At 37.6% G+C, this 24,434-nt stretch overlaps 1 protein-coding gene across 2 annotated transcripts in view; it reads right to left on the bottom strand.

Annotated features, from left to right (window-relative positions):
* The window catches only part of SNX25 (sorting nexin 25), a 236,394-nt gene that overhangs the window by 10,286 nt on the left and 201,674 nt on the right, over positions 1 to 24,434 (bottom strand). For both annotated transcript variants that reach the window (XM_056802960.1, XM_056802961.1), the window contains 4 exons: positions 22,583 to 22,696; positions 17,484 to 17,648; positions 14,025 to 14,142; positions 8,163 to 8,229 (listed from right to left, as the gene is read on the bottom strand). In XM_056802960.1, coding sequence (XP_056658938.1) covers positions 8,163 to 8,229; positions 14,025 to 14,142; positions 17,484 to 17,648; positions 22,583 to 22,696 — 464 coding nt within the window. The remainder of the gene's footprint in view (positions 1 to 8,162; positions 8,230 to 14,024; positions 14,143 to 17,483; positions 17,649 to 22,582; positions 22,697 to 24,434) is intronic.

Below are 24,434 nucleotides of genomic sequence, written 5' to 3'. Positions count from 1 at the left end.
AAAAAGAATGGTGGTTCTTAATAACTGAAGGAAATATTAAGTTTCAATTAGAGGTAAGTGAAAATAAAGATGTGACTTTCATTTTTTCTTCTAAGTCCATAGATACCCCCAAACTAGGCTCATGGATCCTGAGCTAAGAATCTTTGCTCTAAATGTTTGCCTCGTGTACCTCTTTAGTCTATGAAAATGAGAATGACTACAAGTTTATAAAGAGTATTTTGTAGTGTGGGGTGGTATTTTGATTTAGACATTTTAAAGAACTCATTAGGCCAAGAAATGTTATAGATTGAAAATATAAATGGGATTAAGAAAGCTTTAGTTGCTCTGTCATTTTAGTCATGTCCCGCTTTTTGTGATCTCACTTGGAGCTTTCTTGGCAAAGATACTGGAGGTTTGCCATTTCATTCTCCTGCTTATTTTATAGGTGAGGAAATGGAGGCAAACGGGGCTAAGTGACTTGTCCACGGTCACACAGCTAGTAAACATCACAGGCCAGATTTATACCCAGGTCTTCTCTTCTGGCCCTAACTGGTTGTTTAACAAGTAAGTGTTTGCTGACTGACATTCATTATCACTTATAGAGACAAAATCTGGAAATGTCAATTAATAGAGACTTTAGATATCCACTGTGCTACCTGGTTGCCTAAGAAGACTTTAGATATGTCCATAAATGAGAGATCCATACTGAATCATGAAGGGGAGGGGGTTGGGAGTCCACATTTCTCACTTTTTGCAATTAAATTGAAAAAAAAAAACAGGCACCTCTTCTCTAGTTTCTTGGTGCTTCTATCCAAGATACAGTATTAAGATGTGTGAATCATTGTTCTTATTCAGCACAGAATATGTTCCCTTTATAATATGAATAGCTCAACTTTCTTTAACACTCTTAGGGTTCTACTTTCTCAAAAGATCTGGGAGGGTAACATAATGTAAATATCATTTCTTCCATTTTACAGGCAAGAAAATGGAATCATAGCAATTAAATTATTTTCTCTAGTTCACACCCAAGCCCAGAACTGAGAGAGCTCTTTTGATTATACCAAGCTACCTCCTCAAAGAGGAGGAAAATAATACTCTTCTGGGCTACAAAACGGAGAACTGAGAAAATATGATGCCAATTTTCAGTGATGCATGATGATGTATAAGGACAGAGTAGGTAAATAACATTCACAGTTAAGCCACCATTTGGGCTGACAATTTCAGAACTAGAATCCAACTGGCCTGGAATAATTTCTAATTCTTCCCCTCAAAATCTTGTATCATAGCCACTAACAAGAAAGAATATCAATCCACAACAAGTTATTAGGTTCTTACTATGGGCCACACACCATGTTAGGTGCTGGGACTATAGACAAAAACTAGTTTCTTATAACAAGAAACTAGTATTTTATCAGAAGAATCAACATATACAATTTTTTTTTTAGATTGACTCATGATTTTATTGGAACAGGGAATTCCCATTACCCATTCAGGTCAATACCTGCTCTGCAACTTAAAGGGTATTGGAGAGATATGAGGACCATTGAGAAATTAATGAGAAGTTTTTACACAGCCAGTATTGGTCAGAAGATGGGCTTGACCCCAGCGCTTCCTAACTCCAAGGCTAGCTTGCTTTTACCTAATGCCATGTTACCCATCATAAATAAAATCTCAGAACTTCTATGGAAATGAAGCTGTTTTCTGAAAATCCACAGACAACACGGGACTGGGGCACTTGGGATTGTGTGTGAAGAATCCTGGAAGAGAGAAGAAGCCTGGAGTCAAAAGGTAGGGAATTTGGGCTTTAGATATCATCTTGACACCAAATTGAACACATTTGTGGCCACTAATCTACACTCCTCTGGCTTTATCTCTAAAACCTCTGAGAAGCAGCAATGAAGTTGATACTGGCCTGAGAAAAACTGTGACCAGTGGGTACTATGATCATCAGACAAGATTTATTAGTGAGATAACTAAAGTGTCAGGCTTAGGGTCAGGAAGATGTCTCTTCCCAATTTCAAATCTGATCTCATACACTTATTAGATGTGTGACCCTGAACAAGTTACTTAAATCAACTTCAGTTTCTTTATCTGTAAAATATGCTGGAGAAGGAAATGGAAAACCATTCCAGTATTTTGCCAAGGAAACCCCACATGGAATCATGAAGAGTTGGACACAACTGAAAATGACTGAACTGTCTCTTAGAGACAATTTCTCTTTCCCAGTACTCTGAGTCAGAAAAAGAATCAAATGGCTCCATCCAGCTCTGCCACTTAGCATCATAGCTAAAAACTTCAATACTGAAGGGATCTCAGAGACCCTCTAGTTTGGGGTTTCTTAATGAATTTGGTGTCATGGACTCAAGTAGAGCCCTTCTTGCAAGGGTTTTTTCAATGCACATAATTAAGGAGAGCTGTCCAGTGATCTCTCTGAGCGTCTGAGGTTACTTCGTCTAGATGTGACAATCCAGTTGAATTATGAGGTGAGAGACACTGTGTGCTCAGGCCCACATGCATAGGCATCACACAGTGTTCTGCCATAGCATGGAGGTTTGTTTATTATGTAGGCTGGTTGATTACATACATCTTTGGCACACAATCAATTTTCTACATATGCATTTCCATATTTCCATAGTACTTAACAACAGATGCATAGCCTAAGGAGATAGCCAATGAAACATTGTTGCTATAGATGAATGACATAAACAAGGTGATCTAGAGGTGAGTTCTCCCTGACCTAGGAGAATCATTGTTACTTTTGGTCAGCTTTCACAATCAATCACAATTACTTAGGAGATGGGGAACAAAACATTTTGTAGCTAGGTGCAAGATTAGAGGGCATTTTAATGACAGACCAGATTTGGGGTTTTCCTCAATTTACAAGTTCTATTTTTCTTGTGTCACTTTAAAACACCTGACAATGTTAGCTGGTTTCTGTACATCAACAAATTCATTGGAGTGTGATAACTGTAAGGAAAGATTTATTATGGTGCTCAAGCATTTGGCCAGGGTTTATTGTGGGGCCTTGAAGTGTATCTGTGTTTGAGTGAGAGAAAGGAGAGGGAATAGGCAATAATCTTTGGGCTTTAATTCTGTAAGTGCATTCTTTTGGGGATAATAACCTAGGGGGATTAAAGTGGGATGTATATGTATTGATCCTATAAGTATTTGCTCTCATATTATTTCTCTTGTATTGGGGAGAGAGTAATAATCATAACAAGTCCATTAGTTAGGAAAGTTGGAGAGAGAGAAGGTGATCAATGGGGGGGCCTTGTTCTGGAGGGGTGCCTTCCAGTTCCCATCTCCCAAACTGTGACCTTGTCAGCCAGTAGAGGTCTGTTGGCTCCCCGCACATAATATATAGTATTGCAAGGAAACTGATTCCATTACAATATGATGATTAACATTAAAAAAATAAACAAGTTCATAGGACCTGAAATTAAGAACCCTTGCTCAATTTTAAGCCACCTCATTTTCCATATGAAGAAACTGAGGTTCAGAGAGGTAGGGACTTGTGCAAAGTCACATAATGATTAAGTATTAGTGGTCTGATTCAAATCTGTGTCTCGTTAGCTCTGAGCCACCCTCTCACGATTGGAGCAAGCTGTCTTCTTTTTGTAATTATAAAAAATATTTTATTTTGACCAATTACATGTAATAACAAATTTCCATATGAGTTTTCCAAAGTCATATAATCCAAATTATCTCCCTTTTCTCCCTTCCCTCCCCCTCCTGGAGCTGGCAAGCAGTTTGATTTGGGTTACACACATATTATTGTGCAAAATATCTTTCCGTATTGTTCATTTTTTTAAGTGAATGATCGTATAAAACCCAAATAAAAATTAAATGAAAAATCCCATGGCAAGTTGCCTTCTAACTGCCTCTATGACCTAAGGACATTCACTTCATGTCTTTGGACCTGTTACACTCTATGTAAAATGAGAGGGTTAGACTTGATGACCTCTAAGGCTTCTTCCAGCTCTAAACTGGCTTGCTCTCTGATAGGTTAATGAAAAGCCAAGCAGTGATCAACAGGAGACAGATAGGTGCTATAGTGGATGTCATGCTCGATTTTGGGACACAAAAACCCAAGTTCTAATTCTGCATCCAGCATTTACTCTGTCTGGGCAAGTTGCTTAGCTTTTTTCTCTGACTCAGTTTCTTTAATCCTAAATCTTATTTTTCATCCTCAGTGAGACCTCTAATCTCTTCAGTCCCTCAATTCCTTACTGGGCTACCACCCTTGCACTGGCTAAAAACTCTCTTCTCTTTCCCTTCTTGACCCCTTGGTAAACTCCACTCTGTCTTCTTCTTTCAATGCCCTTCCCTCACCTCTTTATCTGACTGCCAATCCAGATCCACCTTACTTCAGTGTTGGATTACTTCCATTCTCCCTTGCCTTGATTCCCACTCATGTTTGGCCTAACAAAGCCAGAGGAGAAAAATTGTTACTTATCCCATTCCAGATTTATGTTCCATAGGCTCAACTGGCAATCCCTTAACATCTCCCTAATTGATTCACTTTTCCTCTCATCAGTGATTTTTCCAAACTTTTTCATTCCTCTCCCCCTTCAAATCTCCTCTGGCTCTGCCTGGCTCTGATCTGGGGATCGTGTTACTGGTTGCTCATTTGACTCCTGGGTATAATGCTTAGGGAGAGTGTGACATCTCTGAAGAGCTAATGATTACAAATCCCTGCAAAAGACAGGGGTTGGGAACCCAGGTAAGAGTTAGAGACAGTCAGGATGAGAACTCACATCCCCTGTCTTCTCCACCATGCCAAAGTCCAAAGCTCCTTCTTTCAAATATTTATTTTAAAAGAAAGGTGTGTTTAAGGTTTTTAAAATATCCTGTATAAACAACCCCAAAGTACTGTTAAAATCTATATCTTCCCCACCTCCTCCCCCACCCCCAACACAAACAACCTGGATCTCTCAACCTGGCTCTCTCACACATACTGTTAAACAACCTTAATTTTGCTAAAAGGTCATCATCAAATGCCATCATCAAAGTGTTCTCTATTCCTTTTGATCTCATGTCCCATTCAGACAAGACTTGTAGGAGGCTATTAGTGTAATCCTGGCAAGGGAAATTAGAGTGGCTTGTATGGCAGGAGGTGCTGGCTGAACCTGCTGCCTCCTCATCTGTTTCTCTATAAGCAGTAGAGATAGCCCAGAGACCGAAATATTCCTCAGACTGTTGAAATCAAAAGCCTCTGCTTGGCATGTCTTCTCTAACTTCAAATCAGATTGCTTTCAATGCCTGATCTGCTCATAAACCACAGTGGCATCTGTCCACTTAAGAAATTACGGCATAGTGGAAGGAGAGATCTGAATTTGAATCTCATCTCTGATACTTACTAGCTATGGGATGATAAGAACTTAGTTAAACTCAATGCAAAAGTTTACTCATATGTAAAATGGGACTAATCTCAGTAACAATCTCAGAGGATTCTGGGGAGACTTCAATGAGATAAGGTATGTGAACCAATCTGTGAACATTAAAGCTATATATATATATATACACATATGTATATATATATATAGAAATATATATGTGTGTGTGTGTGCATATAATACATTAGTTATTAATAGCATTATTTATTTGTGCCTTTTTATGTGCTTAGATTCCTAGAAATTTATGATAGGAGAATGCAAGTAGTATTTATAGCTGTTAAAATATCACAAGAGGAATTGAAGCTTAAATGAAAAGTGGCTCAGAATGATCAGGAAGAAATAATTAGGGGTGGGAGGTGGGGGATGACCAATACAAACAATAAAGTAGGAAGCCTGAAAATATCAACTGAAATAATTGGAGAGAAATTTAACAAAAGTAAAGCCCTCCCCAGACTTCTACAATGTATTACAGAAAAAAATAATTATAAAACCTATCCATTTTGGGAAAAACTACAGATAAAAAGATCATTGGAATAGAAGAGAGAACTCAGAAATAGACCCCATGTTATGAGAGATAATGGTAGTAAGACCAACAAGAATTGGAGTATGGAGTCATTATTCAATTAAAACTATAGTAATGAATGATTAGCTATTGAAAAGTGAGGTTGAATCTATTCTATACAAGGTACTGCAATAAATTCTAACTGGATTCATGGTCTAAATAGGGGAAAAATACTGGTTTTAGAGACAGAAGACCTGAATCAAAGGCCTGGTTGTAATATTAATTGGCTATGTGAACTCAGACTAAACATTTAACCTTTAAATTCAGTTTTTTAGTCTGTTAAAAAAAGGAGAGAATGATCTCCACTACCCACTTTACAAGGACACTCATTGGAAGAAAAGCACTTAGTAAACCTGAAAGTGTCCTGAGAATGTGTGTGCTATTATTTGGTGCTTGAACAAAATGTGGACTTGTCATTTTCTAAAGCAAAAATGGGGAGCAAAATGGGCAGCTTACCAGGGCTCAGATAAAGAAATATCTTTTCCCAAGGCCTAAATGTCAACAGTTAAAGTAAAATGGTTACCTCAAGAGACTGAGGAAGAGTGCTTCCCAAGAGGTAGGCAAATCTTTTATGTGACATAATCCTAAAATCAAGATTTTTCCGTTGTAAAAATATGGAAACTCTCAAATATAACTAAACTATAAAGGTTATTCCCACTCCTCTTTTCACAGAGTCCTAGGTCTTTGAAGGCAATGCCAATGGGATCTAAGTTTTGGAGTGTACTACTAAGGTGGAAAGGCTTCAAGCCTATGCCTTGATTCATATATCTTAGGTATTGTTTCCACCTTACACCTTAAGAGATACTTAGTCCACACACTCCAAGCTTTACACCATGACTTGTCTGTCACCCATGGACCAATCTAAGTATCCCTAGAAGTAGGGATACTCATCATTAGAGAACTGGTCACCAAGTGATGATTATTGAGAGTGGGGGCATGGGTTAAACTCTGAAACTTTCTACTACAACAAAAAGGGGCTACACCATTGGAGGAAGAAACTACACAGATGAAATTATGACATTTTTTAAAGCATTACAGGATGAACTAGAATGCTAACTCTTTAAGATCAGGTACTGTTTTTTTTTTTTGTTACTGTATTCTTAAAACCCAGCACATTGCCCGGTACCAACTAGACACATTAAATTTATGCATGAATGAATCAATCAAGTATATTTAAAGGAAGATAATGAATAGAAAATGTTCTTTTCAGCTCATAAGTTTCAATATATAAAAATCTGCCATGTTTCTTATCTATACATGTATATACTTAAATAGCAACTATGAATTGACATTTAACTGGAAATAATTAATTTTGTTACAAAATACCATTATATTTTAAGACTTTTAAGAAGTATTTTTCTCCTTCAGACTCATAGGATACATTTTTGGCAACTGAATCACATTTCTATTCTTGAGAAGGTCACATATTCAAGTCTTGCGAAAGATCTAAATTTTGAATATAGAGGCACTTGAAAAAAAGACCTTTACTAAAGCATCTTAAATAAATGTCATCTAAAGGAATGTATTTTGTTCAAACCATCCTTTCTTTTTTTCATAATATCAAAGCTTTGCTGAATACCAGTTATATTCTAGAGTTAAAGATTAATTCTTTATCAAATGTTGGCCCTGGTGCAAGGCTAGGAGGGAGGTAAGGAAGCCACTTGGAACTCAATATAATCAAATAAAAGAAAAATTTAAAAAAAGAAATGAAGATCGATTAATGACAGGTATTTTGGGGCACTGAAGAATAGGAAGAAAGAAGCCACCAAAAGCCATATCTTTGACTAACATTTGAGGGGGCCAAAATGGAGATGAACTTTGACTGAAGCCCCTCCGTCTCTTTACCACAAAATAAAATTGCATGAAATATGCATTTCTTAATTTTATAAGACAGCAACTCCATTATGACAGAGACTTGAAGAATTGGACAAAATTTCTATCTCCCCAGTACATAAAATAGGAATAAATGAATGTTTGTTGAACAGGAATGTGAATAACTTCATATACAATAGTTCATTAAATATGCAAATTAAATTGCAAAGGTGAACCTATCATCAAAGAATGCTAAGAAATCAGTGAGTAATCAGGAAAAAAGTTTAAGTGATTTGCCTAGAGTCACACAGGGAGTGTACAGACTTTGAACACAGACCCTCTAATGCCAGAGTCAGTGTGTCCCATGCTGATCTCATCAACTTCACATCCATATTAAAAGAGTTGCTACTCACTTGTTGATTGTTCTTCCAAAAGTGACTTGGACTAGTGCAATTAGTGTCCTCCTCACCCACTTAAACACTAGAAGAAAAACCAGATTAAAAGCATCACCACAAGACCAAATCACACCTGTGTATTTTGTACCACTCCCTAGGTAGATACATCCCAGATCTGTTTACTTCCCTCCCTCTTAGTTTGAGATAGCCTAGCCATTCCAGCATCAAATGAGGCAAAACTGGCCAACAATAAATGCTCCAATTCTTGCAGTGCCTCCTACTCTTTCCCTTACAACAGTGCGGCAGATTACATGCTTATTTGTGTCTGAGTCTTATTCTCCAACTAGACTATAAGTTCCATGAGGACAGAGCCTGTGTCTAATTGAAATTTTATGCCTAGTAAAATATCTATACAGACGCTCAATGTTTGTTGAATATCACCACAGAAAAAATATTTTCTTAATCACTTTCTTGGTCTCCCTTTTTGCCTATCCTAATTTATTTGGCACAGTTTGTGTGTGTGTGTGTGTGTGTGTGTGTGTGTGTGTGTGTGTGTGTGTGTGTGTGTATGAATCAGTAAATAAACCACTAAATGCCTGGTCTTTTGTAGGAAACATTGATTACATTGTAGAATCAATCAAGTAGAAACTCAAGGTAAGATTAATTTGATCTTCTCATTTAAATACTGGAAGAGTGGAAGATATGGAATCAGAGGAGCCTTGCTGTTGCATGATACCTATGTGACAGGGCTAGTTACTTAGCTTTCTTGAGCTTCAGTTTCCTAATATAAAGGCAAGTGGTGGACTAAATGGCTTCTAAGTTGGCTTTCAGACCTTTCCACATCCAAATTTTCTGATCCAATGATCTGAATTTGAAATCCTGACTCTATTGCTTACTACCTATGTGACTGACTGAGGGCAGGTGACCTCTTTGGGTCTTTCCCCTCCCCATCTCTAAAATAAGAAAGCTGGATTAGATGATAAATAAATAAATATTTCTTCCAGCTCTGAATCTTAGGATCTTCAGGCTTCTGAGCCCATTTTCAATTCTGACATTAAATGGATTCATGAAGATTTTGCAGTAGGATTTTAAGATAGGAGGGTGGAGTGCAAGGTGGGAAGTAATGAGTTAGCTATATCACATAAAAAACCCCAACAAACCACAATAAAAACGGTCCCTTCTATAAAGGGCTAGTCTCCCAGATAGCTGTGTTCTTTAAAAATACCAGAAAACTGGCTAGAAATCAGAAACAGGCTGGCATCATGGAGATCTGCTCATTTGGGGGATGGCATAGGGCCATGTGAGGAGAATGTCTGTTAGGAATAATTAACCCTCTCCTCCCTGTGCCTTTCTAGAGCAAGAAGGGGAGGGAGGGAGAGAGGATCCTTCGAGGGTCTAAGGACATTTGTACTCAACAGATAGTGTCTAACAAGCTTGATTAGCTGTGAAGAAGTTATATATAGTGATCCCTTTCTGTCTCTCTGACCTAAAAAATTAATCCATCAACAGGATTCTATTGAGGACCAACTAGAGACTAGGGAAGAAAAGACAAAAATGAGAGTCTGACTTTAAATGACTTTGCTACAGTACTTTTCAGTCACCCCCTACCCCTATCTGACCTGCTTCTTGCTACCCTTTCCCCAATACAGAGCATGAAAAATGTTTCCCCTCTCCCTTTTATCACCCTTCCCCAATGGCCCCAGGCCTTAGCTGCCTTAAGAGGGTTGTTGTTGTTATAGCTAAAACAAAACACTATTGATGGCAAAGTTCTTTGGACTAAAAACTTCTACTTATTTTCTCCTGAAATGCAGGAAATAGATATCCAAATATGCAAGTGGAAAATGAGATTCTATTCTGAGCTCTTTCTTTGGTTTGTCTGAGGCAAAGTCACTTAATCTTTTCTATCTCAGGAAAAGATCCACACTTTTTCCTGACTTAAAAACAAATAAACAAAAAAACCCCAAACACCTCATAGTTTGGGTCAAGAGGATTTATGAAGTGATGGGCCAGATTTCCTTGGATTGGTCTTTGATTGAGTATAATGTGTGCCATTTGGGAAGGAGATGGGGGAACATTAACAGCTTCACACAGTTCTGATTGTATTTAACAACTTACAACTTCAGTGACCAGAAAACTGAAGTACATGAAACAAATGGTGGTTTATGTGGAATGCTCTGGCCCCACCAATACCCTTGGATAAATGTAAGTGATTTTGGATAAGCTATTTCTAGGTGGTGAACCTAATAGAAAGATGGATCTGGAGCCAAGGAGACTTGAGTTCAAATTTTGCCTCAGATACTTGCTAGCTGTGAAACCCTGGGCAAAACATGTAACCTGTGTCTGCCTCAGTTTCCTCATCTGTAAAATGGTGATAAAAATTGAACCCATCTTCCAGTGTTGTTAAATGGAATAATATTTATAAAATGATTTGCCAATCTTAAAGTGCTATATAAATACTAGCCATCATCATCATCATCATCATCATCATCATCATCATCATCATCATTATTATTTCACTTCTCTGATGCTCCATTTCCTCATCTGTAATATGTGAACATTAATAATTGTCCTACTTATGTCTGAGGGATATTGTGAAAAAATAACATTGTGAAATTTATAGCACTGTAGAAATGTGAATGTTAATCACTAAAATGGGATCTGTGCTCTCACTGATTCTCCAGAGTGCCCTTCAATGATGCATATTATCTGAAGTCATTCACACCTCCCAAAAGCCTGCAACATGTTGTTTTTTATTTTCTCCCTACCCTGGGAAGTGACCAGTGGTGCCCTTTGGCCATCTGCCTGTCCCTTGGCATTCTTCACACATAAGCAGCCCATCTTCTTTCTGTCATACAATCCCTTTATGATTCCTTTTTAAAAAATGTATTCCTTTTGTTCTCCAAAGTTCCTCTTTGGCTCTATGTTAAGATATGTTTACCACGTCCAACTGCCTTTCTTGTGCCCTTTGGGTGACGCTTTGAGAGGCATTGGTATTCTGGGTCTCATGGCTACACAGTAATACCACTAAAATGTCTGTATTGAAAAAAAATGAGCTTTGCTTTTATGGAAGCTAGAGGTTAGGAAATAATTTGCAATTTCCTAAAAAGAATTCTTTCTCTATCTCCTTTTCAACTCTGGCCCTGACACCTATCGTCTTTCTCAAATATTTCTTTCAGGAAGGGGTACTTTCATTTCTACTTTTCCCTCTGGTTTTAAGATATCTGGGCAGTTTTCATTTATAATTTTAAAAATCATGATGTCTAAACTCTTTAGTTGTTCCTATATTTCAGGTAGTCTAATGATTCTTAAATTATCTCCACATATAATTGGACAGTCTCAAGAAGGTTGAAATCTGATTTTCATCCATTTGGTCCTTCCTGTGTAGATGGTTGGGCCAACCCTCTTTGAGTGATTATGGATCTCTTCCAGAACATTCTGCAACTTCTTTGGGCTTAATGCTTTAATATAATGTCATCTATATCTGATCATCCATAGAGAAGCTCTCTTTGACCTGGATTCTGTGCAGGTTCTCCTCCATCACTTTTAGTGAAGATATATTTCCCTATTTTATGTCTCACTTGATATCTATTATCACCAGGTCATCAAACAGTCAGTCAGTTAAAAAACACCTATCATGTGCCAGGAACTGCCCATAAGCCCTGAGAATATAAAGAAAGTTACTTCTGTTATTCTTTCCCAAATAATCCTGATTGATCTTGAAATAGAGTTTGGAGACATCCTGGTGTCAAAAATTCTGTAACTTAGTTTTGTCCAACCAAGTCAACTGAATGCTTCTTGAAAATGAACGAACAATGGGATTCACTATTCTTTGCATCTTTCAGTTTCTTGTAAGGCATTCCATTATTGAATATAGTCCCTATAAGCCTGATTCTTTCCTACTGATGCCCTCATCCAGGATGTCCTCAGTTTATGTACAAATAACATTAGTTTTTGTAAAGATGGGATAGTAGGCATTTTAGGTCTTTAGTTGTTATAGTCTCAGTTACTTTTTTGGAATATAAGTAATGTTTGCCTTTTTTATCTCTTTGAGATCTTCTTCTGATACTTGTATATTGGTCCTTCGAAGTGGCATTAATTGAATTATATTTAGCACAATCCTTCTCTATATAGATCTAATCCAATTGGACTACTTTGTTCATAATTACTCTCTTCAGAGGCATAAGAATGATTATTGTTCTGTTTTTCAATGTTTTTGTCCTTACTACAATTTAATTGGACTAACTCCCAGTTACATCAGTCAAATATTACCCCTATCTTTCTTCTCTCTTTCTATCCAAAGGCTCTTCATCCCAATAGTGAATGAAATGTAAGCTCCTTGGGGGCAGGAACTCCTTCTTCTTGTCTCTGTATCCCCAACACCTAACACAATTCTTGTTCTATAAAATATGGTAGGCATTTAACATGTTCTTATTGACTGACTAACCAATTGACCTTTTGAAACCCTGTTTTGTTGTTCATTTGTGTTCAACCCTCTTGACCTCATTTGGATTTTTCTTGGTAGATTTGCCATTTCCTTCTCCATCTCCAACTGATTTTACAGATGAGGAACCTTAAGCAGACAGGGTTAAATGCCTTGTCTAGGGTCACACAGCTTGTAAACGTAATTTGGACTCAGGTCTTCCTGACTTGAGGTCTGGCACTGTATCCACTGGGTCACCCAAGTGGCCTAAAGCCTTGTTTAAACCTTGAGAGAAGCCCATCAAGCTGTTCCATCTCTTCTAGCCTACCGTGACCTTTTCTTTGTCTGAATCACTGATGCTGCCATCATAATGCTTGTGTGACAATGTTTAACATTTCTTTGTTCTCTCAGAATTTCATATATATTGGTTTTATCTCTTCAGCTTGGACTTGGGACTTATGCCCTACTCTTACTATTTACTATTTGACGTGATTATTTTTATCTTATAACCTTCTGTTTTCTAGATTGCAACCTCTACATCCTCAGGAAATGAGGCTAATTTCTTATTGTAAATAACTTCTGGCCTAGTCAAGTGCTGTGCACAGGAGAGGCATTTAATAAAAAAAGTTGTGGAATTAAAAGCAATCAGCTGGATTGGAATAGTCAGTTCCTGCAAAGCAGGGACTATCAAGCTCATATTTCATCATATCCTCATTATACCCACAATTATCTGGTGCAGCTACGTGCACATCTGCTCAGTCTTCTACTTGCTGTTTTACTGGTAAGATGTTCTCTTTTGCTTAGAGATTGGCAATTTTGTTTTCATCGGTCCTGCCACCATGTTCCAGCTCATCCACACTTCAGTGGGTGGTTTTCATAAATTTCTGGGGCCAAAGAAATCCATCACTCTTTGGCCATCTTCCGGAGCTGAGCTTTTCCACTTTTAGCTAGCTAGATCCTTGGATGAGAGACTCAGTCTATCGTGGAGCCCCCAAACAAAGTCTTTTTAGCTTTGGTAGGACTTCCCAGAGCTTAGATTCCATCATTATAGCACACGGGGACTCAAGGTCATCTTCATGTCACACACAGTAAGGTATCAGAGGAAGACTTTGGTATCTTTGGTCATTTCATGTAGTTAAGAATAAAAAATCTCAGTGTTCAATAACCTAGCACCTTCAGACACAACAGTCCTGGAAACCTTTAAATTACTCTAAAAATAAATTTTAGTGGTTATGTATTTGTATCCCTTGTTGTGTATCTTCGTGTAACTCAGAAAATATCTCCTCTACTTATAGCTCTGAAAATTCAAGCAGTCTTGTTGTTGCAATTCAGAATAAAGTTCTAAAAAAATTCAGAGCTTCTTGACATCAAAAAGTGACTAGTTTTATCCAAGAATCAATGGATTTAAAAAAATTATTTTAAAATTATCTCAACTATCCAAAAAAAGGCAAGAGGCTTACTTCCTCGGAGCTCAAATATCTCCCCAATGAGCATGAAACATGGCTCAGCCAAAGCATCCTTCTTCCCATCTACATCATCTCCATAGTCTGACAAGTCGCTATCTTCTTCTGCTTCCTCCTGGGGATACAGTAAAATCATGAGTGAACAATTACTCACAGATGGAAATAGACATGTTTATGTAGTTTCCTTCATTTTGAATGCCTTACTGCTTGCTTATATTTTATTCTGTTGAATTTGCTGTTCAACAGAATCTAAATCTATGTGACCCCTTTTGGGATTTTCTTGGCAGAGATACCATTTCCTTCTCTGGCTTATTTTACAGGTGAGGAAACTGAAGAAAACAGGTGAAGTGATCTGCCTAGGGTCACACAGTTAGTAAGTATCTGAAGTTGGATTTGAACTCAGGAAGACGAGTCTTCCTAATTCCAGGTCTGCTATTCTATGTACTATGATGCTACCTCACTGCCCCCTCTGTGTGACCCAGGGCAAACCACTTAACCTCTGTTTTCTACAGTATCTTCACCTATACAATGGGAATAATTATAGCATCTACCTCCCAGGGTTGCTGTAAGCATAAATGAGACGAAATTAGAAAAGGATCATATAAATGCTAGTTTTTATTGGGATTTAAAAAAAAGTTTGATTCAAGGATCAAAATAATTAAAGTAATTTTCAAAGTTCTGTGGAGTTATTAAGTCAGTGGGTTTACAACAATGAAATAAAACTTACTTACATGGTCAAGTGCACCATAAGATTTTTGTAAACTTGACTGGTTTGGAATTCACTGTTTTTCAACTCAATATAAAGTGTTTTCAAATTAACTGCTTTGTTTTTGAAGCCATGACTCGAGCTTTCCCAGCACCATAGGCTGTGCTCATCCATAGGCAGAAGGGCTGGTTCCCACATATGGGTCTCAACACATGTGTGTACATTTTCCAATGCCACACTGAGAATTTTTCTCTTGGCTCATAAAAATCACTGTGGGAGAATTGCTTCCCACTCCCAGATCTTTCTATCTAACAGATCCAATCCAGAAAGGGAAGCAGGGTGGTGGGGGGCGGGGGAGGCAACTGTAGATGAGATGCCACATTTTTCATCTACTCTAGTAAGAGCTGGGTGTGAGTGGAGGAGAAGTACTTCATTTGTTTAAGCACAAGGCAATGATTTACTGAAGGATCAAGCCCAGGAAGCAGACTGTTTCATAGTACCTGGGGTCTGCGACTCTAGTCTTTTCCCATAATAATAAGATCAACAACAAGAATGTCTAGCATTTGTAAAGTAATTTTTGAGATTTGTAAAGCATTTACCAAAAATTATATCATTTGATCTTTACAGTCCTGAGAGGTTGCTGCTATTATTATCCACAGATGAGAAAACTAAGGCAGACAACTGCTATATATCTTGCTTAGAAATACATACCAAATAAGTGGTGAGGATAGATATGAATTCAGGTCTTTTTGACACCAGATCCATCCCTCTCTCCTCTGTACCACCCAATAATGTCAGATCAATCCTGACAAGACACCATTGTACACAAGTCATTCTTTCTCTCCTTTCTCCTCACAAACTTTCGATGCCTCCCTATTACATAAAATTCATATGCCATAGTCTGGTGTTTTCCACTTCCCTCTGTATCTACTGCTCTACCTCATCATTTCAGTTCCATGGAACAAGAACATCTTCCCAGGGTAAGATTGGCACCTCTAATTTAGTTGTTCAGTCATTTCTGACTCTTCATGACTTCCTTTAGGGTTTTCTCAGAAAAGATACTGGAGTGGCTTGCTATTTCCTTCTTGAGCTCATTTTACAGATGAAGAAACTGAGGCAAAAAGAGCTGAGTGATTTGCCCTAGGCCATACAACTATTTAGATCTGAAGTCAGATCTGGACTCAGTAGTCTTCCTAATGTCAGGTCTAGCCCTCTATACACTTTTTTCCATGGAACTGAAATGAGACAGAGCAGGGATTGTCTTTCTGTGTATTAATTATATCCCTTGTACTTAGCACAGTGCCTGGCACAAAGTAGGTACTTAATAAATGTTGACTGGATTAGATTGGGTTGGACTCAAGACCCTCTGCTTTAACTTTTCCCCTACTACTTCCCTATATGAACTCTAATCTAAGCAACTTATCATTCCCTGAATATTTCATATGTATATTTACCTCCCCATCTTTGCCCACCTCAAGTAGGTTCTACTTTCTTATCCACTTAGTCTAAATTTTACTATACTTCAAAAAACCAACTTACATTCTCCCCACTCCCTGAAAGACTTCTCTGACAATTCTGGATCCTCAATAATAACTCTGTCTCCTATATTCCTAAAGTATATATTTTAAATACTACTTATCTGTAATTTTTATAGTGGATTTATTATCTTATTGGCGTAGGGAATTCCAGTGAGAAACTCCATCTATCAATGTAGATAGATCCCAACTTTCTGACTTTAAAGTCTTAGATTTACCACTGAGGGAATAATTACTGCACAGAATCATACAGCCAACATGTGTCAGAGATGGGACTTGAATACAGGTCTTCCTGACTCTAAGGTCAGCTCTCTGACTGAAGCACAGCACTGGATCTCTCATCATGGAATAATAGCTCACATTTCCATAACTTTTTGCCATCTACACAGCACTTTGTTCACAATCACTTCATGAACTAGGTAGTACAAACATGATTATACCCATTTTTAAAATTAGGAAACTAAATCCTGGAGTGATTAATCACAAGACTGACCCAAGGTCATATAGTCAGGCACAAGGTGAAGTTAAGCCTTAAGTCTTTTTCTTACTCTATTGGTCTTTCCCCAATACCAAGTATTGGCGCTGTCCATAAGTAGGTGCTGAACAAGCATTTATTCTTGCTGCCACTTGGTTATGTAGTAAAAGGACTGAGCATGATGGTTGTATGTGTTTATGTCACAAAACCAGGAAATTCACTCGGGTGTTAAAACTCCTCCCAACAAGCAGCAGCAACATTTCTCATTAATAGGGATGTATCTGATAAAACTCTACTACTTTAGATGGATCTCTACAGATAAACTTGGTCTGTTTGTTTTCAGTTGTTTCAGTCATGTCTAGCTTTTTGGAGGGACCAAATTTGAGATTTTCTTGGCAAAGATATCAGAGTGGTTTGCCATTTCCTTCCCCAGCTTATTTTCCAGATGAGGAAACTGAAGCAAACAAGGTTAAGTGACTTGTCCAGGGATACAGAGCTAGTAAGTGAATCTTCCCGACTTCAGACTCAGTACTATCCCATCTGGGGAGGCAGGACCTGCTCCATCTAATTTACTTAAAATATGAGTTCTCTGAAAGCTGGCAATGTTTGTGTAATATAATGGAAAGCCACAAGCAGAGGGAAAGAGACAATTTAGCTTTGCTATTCTAAAAGTCAACCGGGGTTCTGTGTAAAGGAGTATTCATACATGATAGGGAAGTTTGACAGCTCCCAGCACTCACCTCTTGGTGGGAAAAAAAGTCACGAGGAAGCCTTTCCAAGAACGAGGACAGTGAAAATGTGGATTTCTTCCCCTGGACATCAATAACCTTGAGGTAGTCGGGAGAAGGGCTCAAGAAGGCATAAAGTGCTTCACTCTGACATAGTCTTTCATCTGAGAGCAATTTCTGCAGAGAAAAAGAGTCACTTCTGTGAAATGTATATATTTTATATAGATGTCTGATATGATCATATTTGTAATGGCATGAAAGTATTTGTGAGAGAAAACAAACAGATAGAACTGAGATAGGGAAGAGAAGAGGAAGGAATGTTGGGTTTAGAATCAGAGGACCTAGGTTTGAATTCTAGTCTTATTTGTTACTTATATGTGGCTGTACAACTCAATGTCTCTTGACCTATTTTCTCATCGTGGATGAGGCAATCTGACCAGGTGGTCAACTCTGAATTCCTGGTTCTGTACATGCTTTTTTTCCCCTCCTCAATTCTGAACCTAAAGCCTCATTTTCTTCTCTGATGAAAAATGCTCAGATAAGTCTCAGTTATTTGAAACTGGGTTATCAGTAAATGAAGCCTTCATTTTTCATAGACTGTACAGCGCCCCTGCCTCATCCCCATATGGACAATTAGAATCCTCACTGCTGAATCACAACTCCAACTATTCTGCTGGCAATGCAAAAATCTTTCTCCTATTTTTGCACATAGCCAACATTCCAGAGGGGATACAGTCTTGAGATTCAAATACCATGCCCTGTTTCAGCAGAGGAGTTCCAGGATAATCCTGCTTGGCTTGCTGATTTTATCTTGGAGATGAACTTTATGTTCCTTTCAGATTAAGGGAGGAAATGGGATAGGATCAGGTGGAGAAAAATGGGGCAGATCTTCAGACCCTTCTGGGAATCAAGTCTTCCCAGTAAGGAGAGCTGTTTTGTTAAAAGTGAATTCTCTAGGGGGCAGCTGGGTAGCTCAGTGGATTGAAAACCAGGTCTAGAGCTAGGAAGTCTTGGGTTCAAATCTAGACTCAGACACTTCCTAGCTGTGTGACCCTGTGTAAGTCACTTAAATCCCCCTTACCTAGCCCTTACTGCTCTTCTGCCTCAGAGCCAATATACAGTATTGATTCTAAGATGGAAGGTAGGGGTTTTAAAAAAAGTGAATTCTCAGAATGTCTATTCTATACTTATTGAAGCATTCCTCCTCCCTCCTTCCCTCTCTCTCCTCCTCATCCCCACCTCATCCCCTCTCTCTCCCTCCAAATACAAATATAAAAATCTTCCATTTAGAGGTGTAACTATTTCAGAGCCTTTTCAGTCACTGACTGGTCTTCAATGGATTGGTGGTTTCAATGGTATGAATGGTCTCAGCCCTGAAACCAACTATGCCTCCCACACACCTTAGTAGACAGTTTTCTTGGGTTTGTATTACTGAAAATAATTCCCCATCAACTTTCTGTTTGGGGCTTCTCTGAACTTAGCGAGGCTAGTCCTCTGACAAAAGGCAAAGTGGTGGCCAGCTACTTTAAAGCTGCTTTCTTTTTGCATAACACATGTATAACCCAGAAAAAAAATATGACAGTTGTAAAGCTGCTTTCCACGAAGAATATAACTAATTGAAAAACTGGCTCAATAATGTTAATATTTCAATAAGTTTTACCACAATAATTTTTCAAAATCCCTCTTAAAAAACAAATCTTCCACACACAAACACACACAGGAACTCATTTAGATTATTGGTGCTAGGAATAGAACTAACATGTGCCTTACTGATTGATTTAATTTCAGTCTTTTACTGTATGGTTGGACTGTTTGGGAAACTATTGTTCACTCTGTGGTGTATACAGATCTACAAGATACTGATGGGCATTATGAATGAGGTTTTATTGAATTTTCAAATTGGCTCATTAGAAAAATATATCATTGAAGAATTTAAATATCAATTATCTTTGGCTTAAAAACCTAATCAAAACTCTCAAAAGGCTCAAAAATGGCTGCTTTGAGGTTCGCAGTTTATTCTTTTCCTCACCAGTGCTGGCTTAGATGGAGAACATGGTGCCAAGTCTAGGAGGCAGAAGGCAATTTGTCCAGTTCTGGCTCTTGAATCGGCAGCCAGGTTATTAGTCTACTTCTGATACTTACTATCTGTGTGACTTCAAGTGAATCACCGAATCTCCAGGGGCTTCAGTTTCCTCACTTGTAAAATAATGAGTTTGGATTATGTAGTATCTATGAAGCTATGACCGGGGTTCAAGGTTCACCTCAGATATTAACTAATTACATTAATCTGGGCAAATAACTTCCCTCAGACCCAATTTACTCATCAACAAAATGAGGCTAATAACAACTACTTTGCTTGAATGATATCATATGTGAAATGAGCTCTGTAATCATTATAAGACAGGAAAAGGAATAAGCCTTTATTAAACACCTACTATGTACCAGGCACTGTGCTAAATACTTTATACACATCATTTCATTTGATAAGATAGCTACTGTCATCATTAAGGGCTTGCATATTTCAAATGGTCCTCAATACTAGGATAACAGGCATTTGTATTTTTCAGTAAGATATAAAACCAATAGACAAGTGAATAAAACAATGGAAAGGATTCAAATAAGGGACACCCTCACTAGCAGGACCGAGAAGACAAAAGCTAATTAAATAAAACAATTCATGTTTCTCAATGGCATAGACTTGAACCTTGAGACCTTAAATTTATGTAATTTGGCCAGATAATCTTTTCAAATATATATATATATATATATATATATATATAATATTCCTATAGTGTTTTAAGACAACAAAATGGTAATATTTAAACTTTAAGGTTTAAAAATCTTGTCTGGCATAGACAAAAAGAGCTTCTGATCAGAAATTAAGAGACGTGGGTTCTAAACACCATATATAGTTGTATGAATGCAAGAAAACTACTTACTATGGGCCTCTTTCTTCATGTATAAAATGAGGGGGATCTCTAAGGGCTCTTCCAGTTCTGATATTTTATAGTTCTATGATCTATCTTATTTTGACATGGACTTCAAATCCAACTTCAGACCCCTAACTAGCTATGTAATCCTGGACAAATCACTTAACTCTGTTTGCCACAGTTTTCTCATCTTTCAAATGAGCAGGTGAAAAATATGGCAAATCATTGCAGTATCTTTGCCAAGAAAACCTCAAATGGGGTCCTGAAGAATTGGAGATGACTAAAATGACTGGACAACAAAAGCAAAGAGATTGCTTGGTCCAAACTCCTCATTTTAAAGAAGAAACTATGCCCCAGAGAAGTAAAATGACTCTTTCCAAAGTTACATAGGCAAAAAGGAGCTTGAATCTTATCTTTACCAATGTGTCCCCACAAATCTAGTGCCCTTTCTTCTCCATTCTTTTTTTCATCCCTGAAATAGAGAATCAACAACTACCACTTTAGCCATTCTCTAACTTCAAAAACATTCTAGGTCTCATCAATTTGTGGATTTGGCCTGTAGAAAGATATGATGGATACAGAATATTACGAACTGGTAGAACTGGAGTTGGAAGGGACCTCAGAGGCAATCTGGTTAGACCTCTTCGTTTTAAATATGAAGAAATTTTAAGTTGGTCAAAGTCACATAGGTAGTGAAAAAGAGAAGTAAGATTTGAACCCTGGTCTTCTGACCCCAGAGCCATTGTATCAAGTGCTGAACTCAGTCAAGAAGACCTGAATTTGAATCCTATCTCATACCCTTTATGTCTGGGTCACTCTAAGCAAGTCACTTAACCTCTGTTTGCCTCAGTTTCCTTTCCTCATAACTGGATTTCTTGAGGTCTACGGCTTGTTTCAACTCCAGATCTATGAAGTTATGATTTACAGCTGGAAAGAATCCTAGAATTCCTCTAGTTTCACAGAGGAAGATACTGAGATCTCAGTGAAATAATCTCAGCTGCCTATTTTCACAGAGAATTAAGTAGCTGAACTAGAATTTGGTTCCAGATCAACAGACTACAAATCCAGGGTTCTTTTTCCTACAATATGGTCCCAATTATTTTATCCCTTAAGTAAATTACAGTAGCAATTAATTTGATATGATCTCAACACATTCAGATTCCAGTATATGATATTGACAATCACAAAAAAGGCAGAAAAAATGTAAATGATTTGAATTACATGCTACATCCACATGATCTTGCCAAGGACAATAAAGTCTCCTAACAGTTTTGTACTGAACATGAGCTGCCTGCATCATTCTTTGTCCAGAATCCTCACTTGCAGCAAGTCTGCATCAGAGCAGCGTTTCTCTTTGTTTCATTAATGCTAATTTAGCTATTAATAATGGCCCCAAAGTACAAATGTAGTGATGCTGGTGGCTCTGATAAGCCTAAGAAAAGTCATAAAAGTGGTCAGGTATGTTTGTATAAGAAATACTTATTTATATGCAATTTTCAACTCATGCAAAGGGTCTTAGAACATATTGTGTGCATAAAACAATGTCCTATTCTATGTGTACTTACACTCTATGACAACTTTAGGTTGTCTAGTTTCTACCATAAAATGAGTAGACTCTCTCTTACATATAGAAGTACATTTCTACGGGTCTAGAAAAGTATCTTCATTATCATTTCCTGAAGCACTTTAATACATACATTTTTTCTTTGCTTCCATATTTCTAAGCCAATGCAAACTTTTCAACATGGTAATTGCCAAAGAGCCATTAAAGCATATTATTTAATACAGGCATCCATCCCAAGATTTCATTGTGCTGATGCATGAAGATAAAGGCAATTGTACTTCCCAAGGTGAAATTTCACCCCTGGGTGAATGGTCACAGTGAGTCGTTCCCATGGCTTGGACAGTTGAGCATACCGAGGTACACAGTCCTCTAAAAGGAGTTGATCCAGATAAGGAAAATACCAACAGGGGCTGCTGGGAGTACACAGATGGGGTAGGATTTGGGCTAAGTTTTTTTTTTTAAATGAGATGTTTAATAAATGTATAAACCAAAGGTATTTTTAGTTTCTTAGCAGAACAGCAGAGAACAGGAAACAAATTATGGGGTTCCAGAATCAAGAAAGCTGGAAACTAAAAGAATGCAAGCTTCTTTTGCTAATAGGAATTTGGCTTTCTTACCTGTAAAAAGATGTTTAACTGATTCTTGGACTTTTCCATGAATTTATGATCTACAGATTTGAAGGGCAGCTTGCTAAGAGAAGGCAACTGGACTTTTTTTAGTGAAGGAAAACACTGCAGGAGAGAAAAAAAATGAACACTTTTTAATATTTGAAAAGACATTTGATGTCCATACCTTTTGACCTAGGAATCCCACAGCTAGGCGTATATCCAAGGAGGTCAAAGATAGAAAGGTCCAATATACACCAAAATATTCACAGCCATCCTTTTTTTGTACAAGGTAGGCAAGTCAGTCTAACTGAAGCAGCAAGATTCCTTGAGGCAAGACCAATGAAAGCATGTGCCAAGCAAATCAAATCACTTCCTCCCTTCAGACTAAGAAGGAGAAACCCCAGGATCCTAAACCCAAGAGTCTTGGGAGCAACAGCATTTCCCAGATCACCAGTCCTGCTTCCGCCTTTAATTTTCCTCTAGGGAAGCAACCATTATAGAGATGTGACACAGCAACTCGTCTTTGCAGGTGCTACAGCCCTTGCTTCCTTAGCAACCATAATCACTGAAACTTCATTCCCTCCACCCCAAAAAATTCTTGACATCGAAATCCTCAGTACTGCCAAATGGTTCAACATCATAAATGGATCATTTTATCAGTGTGAATATTATAGAACATAATATTAAAAATAACATAAAAGATGAGTATATCCTATATGACCCTATAATATAATTGATAATAATGTTATTAATATTAAATTAACTAATATGAAAGATGTCTTAGTATCTGCTTTTCTCCTGCATCTTAGGACCATGGGTCTTTCTCATCTGATTTGCAGCTGAAATTCCTTGTTTTTGTATTCCCTCACCCATTAGAAAATGAGTTCTTGAAAGGAGGAACTTTCTTAACTTTTCTATTTGCAAGCCTGATGCTTAACACAGTCCTTTGCAGGATGATAAGTACACAATACACACATTTTCATTCATTCAACTATTAAAAAAACTTGAAACAAAACAGATGCCTACCAATTAGTTAATGACTAAACTGGGTATGGCACATGAACTTAATGGAATATTACTGGGCTAAAAGAAATGATAAACTTCAATACAAGATCATTAAAGCCTTATATGGATTGATGTAAGGTAAGATAAGCCAGTCAGAGTAGACAAGAACTACAACAATGTAAATGGAAAGAACCACCAAGATCCAAGCAGCTTTTTGTGAAACTATAATAATCAATTAAGTTTGGCCCTAAGCATGGGCAGAAGCCAGATCCAACTAGCTAGCTGATTGGTCGGTTTTCAGTGTGAGTGTTTACATCTTGGGAATTGACAATCACTACCAATATGGGCTTGATTTAGTGTTCTATTGATTATCTTAGATTTAAGAAGGTGATGGATAAAATGCTAACAATGCTGATTAAACTTAAAAATGTGTCCTATTTGGAAAGCTAGTTGTTTAACATTTAATAAGCCTGCTCTGCTAAACCCTGAAGGAGAGATAAGAGGATATACTTCCCTTCCTCGACAGAGTTGAGAGACTATGAAAAAGGAATATGGAATATATCAGTAATGTGTTTTTTTTACATTTTTTCAACTGCTTTTTTCCCCTTTCCTTTTTGTAGGTGCTACAGCCCCTGATTCCTTAGCAGCTATAATTACTGAACCCCCCCCCCAAAAAAAAAAATTTCTTGACACCAAAATCCTCAGTACTGCCAAATAGTCCAACATCAGAAATGGACAGTTTCACCAATATGATTCATATGAACAATATTATTATAGAATGTAATATTAAATAAAAATATTATTATATCTGATGTGTCCACATAATATAAAATATATACTAATGGTATTATTAATA

Source organism: Monodelphis domestica, chromosome 6 (assembly GCF_027887165.1).
Source record: "Monodelphis domestica isolate mMonDom1 chromosome 6, mMonDom1.pri, whole genome shotgun sequence".
NCBI classification, from domain to species: domain Eukaryota; kingdom Metazoa; phylum Chordata; class Mammalia; order Didelphimorphia; family Didelphidae; genus Monodelphis; species Monodelphis domestica.
This window is presented reverse-complemented; position numbering and strand designations above follow the sequence as displayed.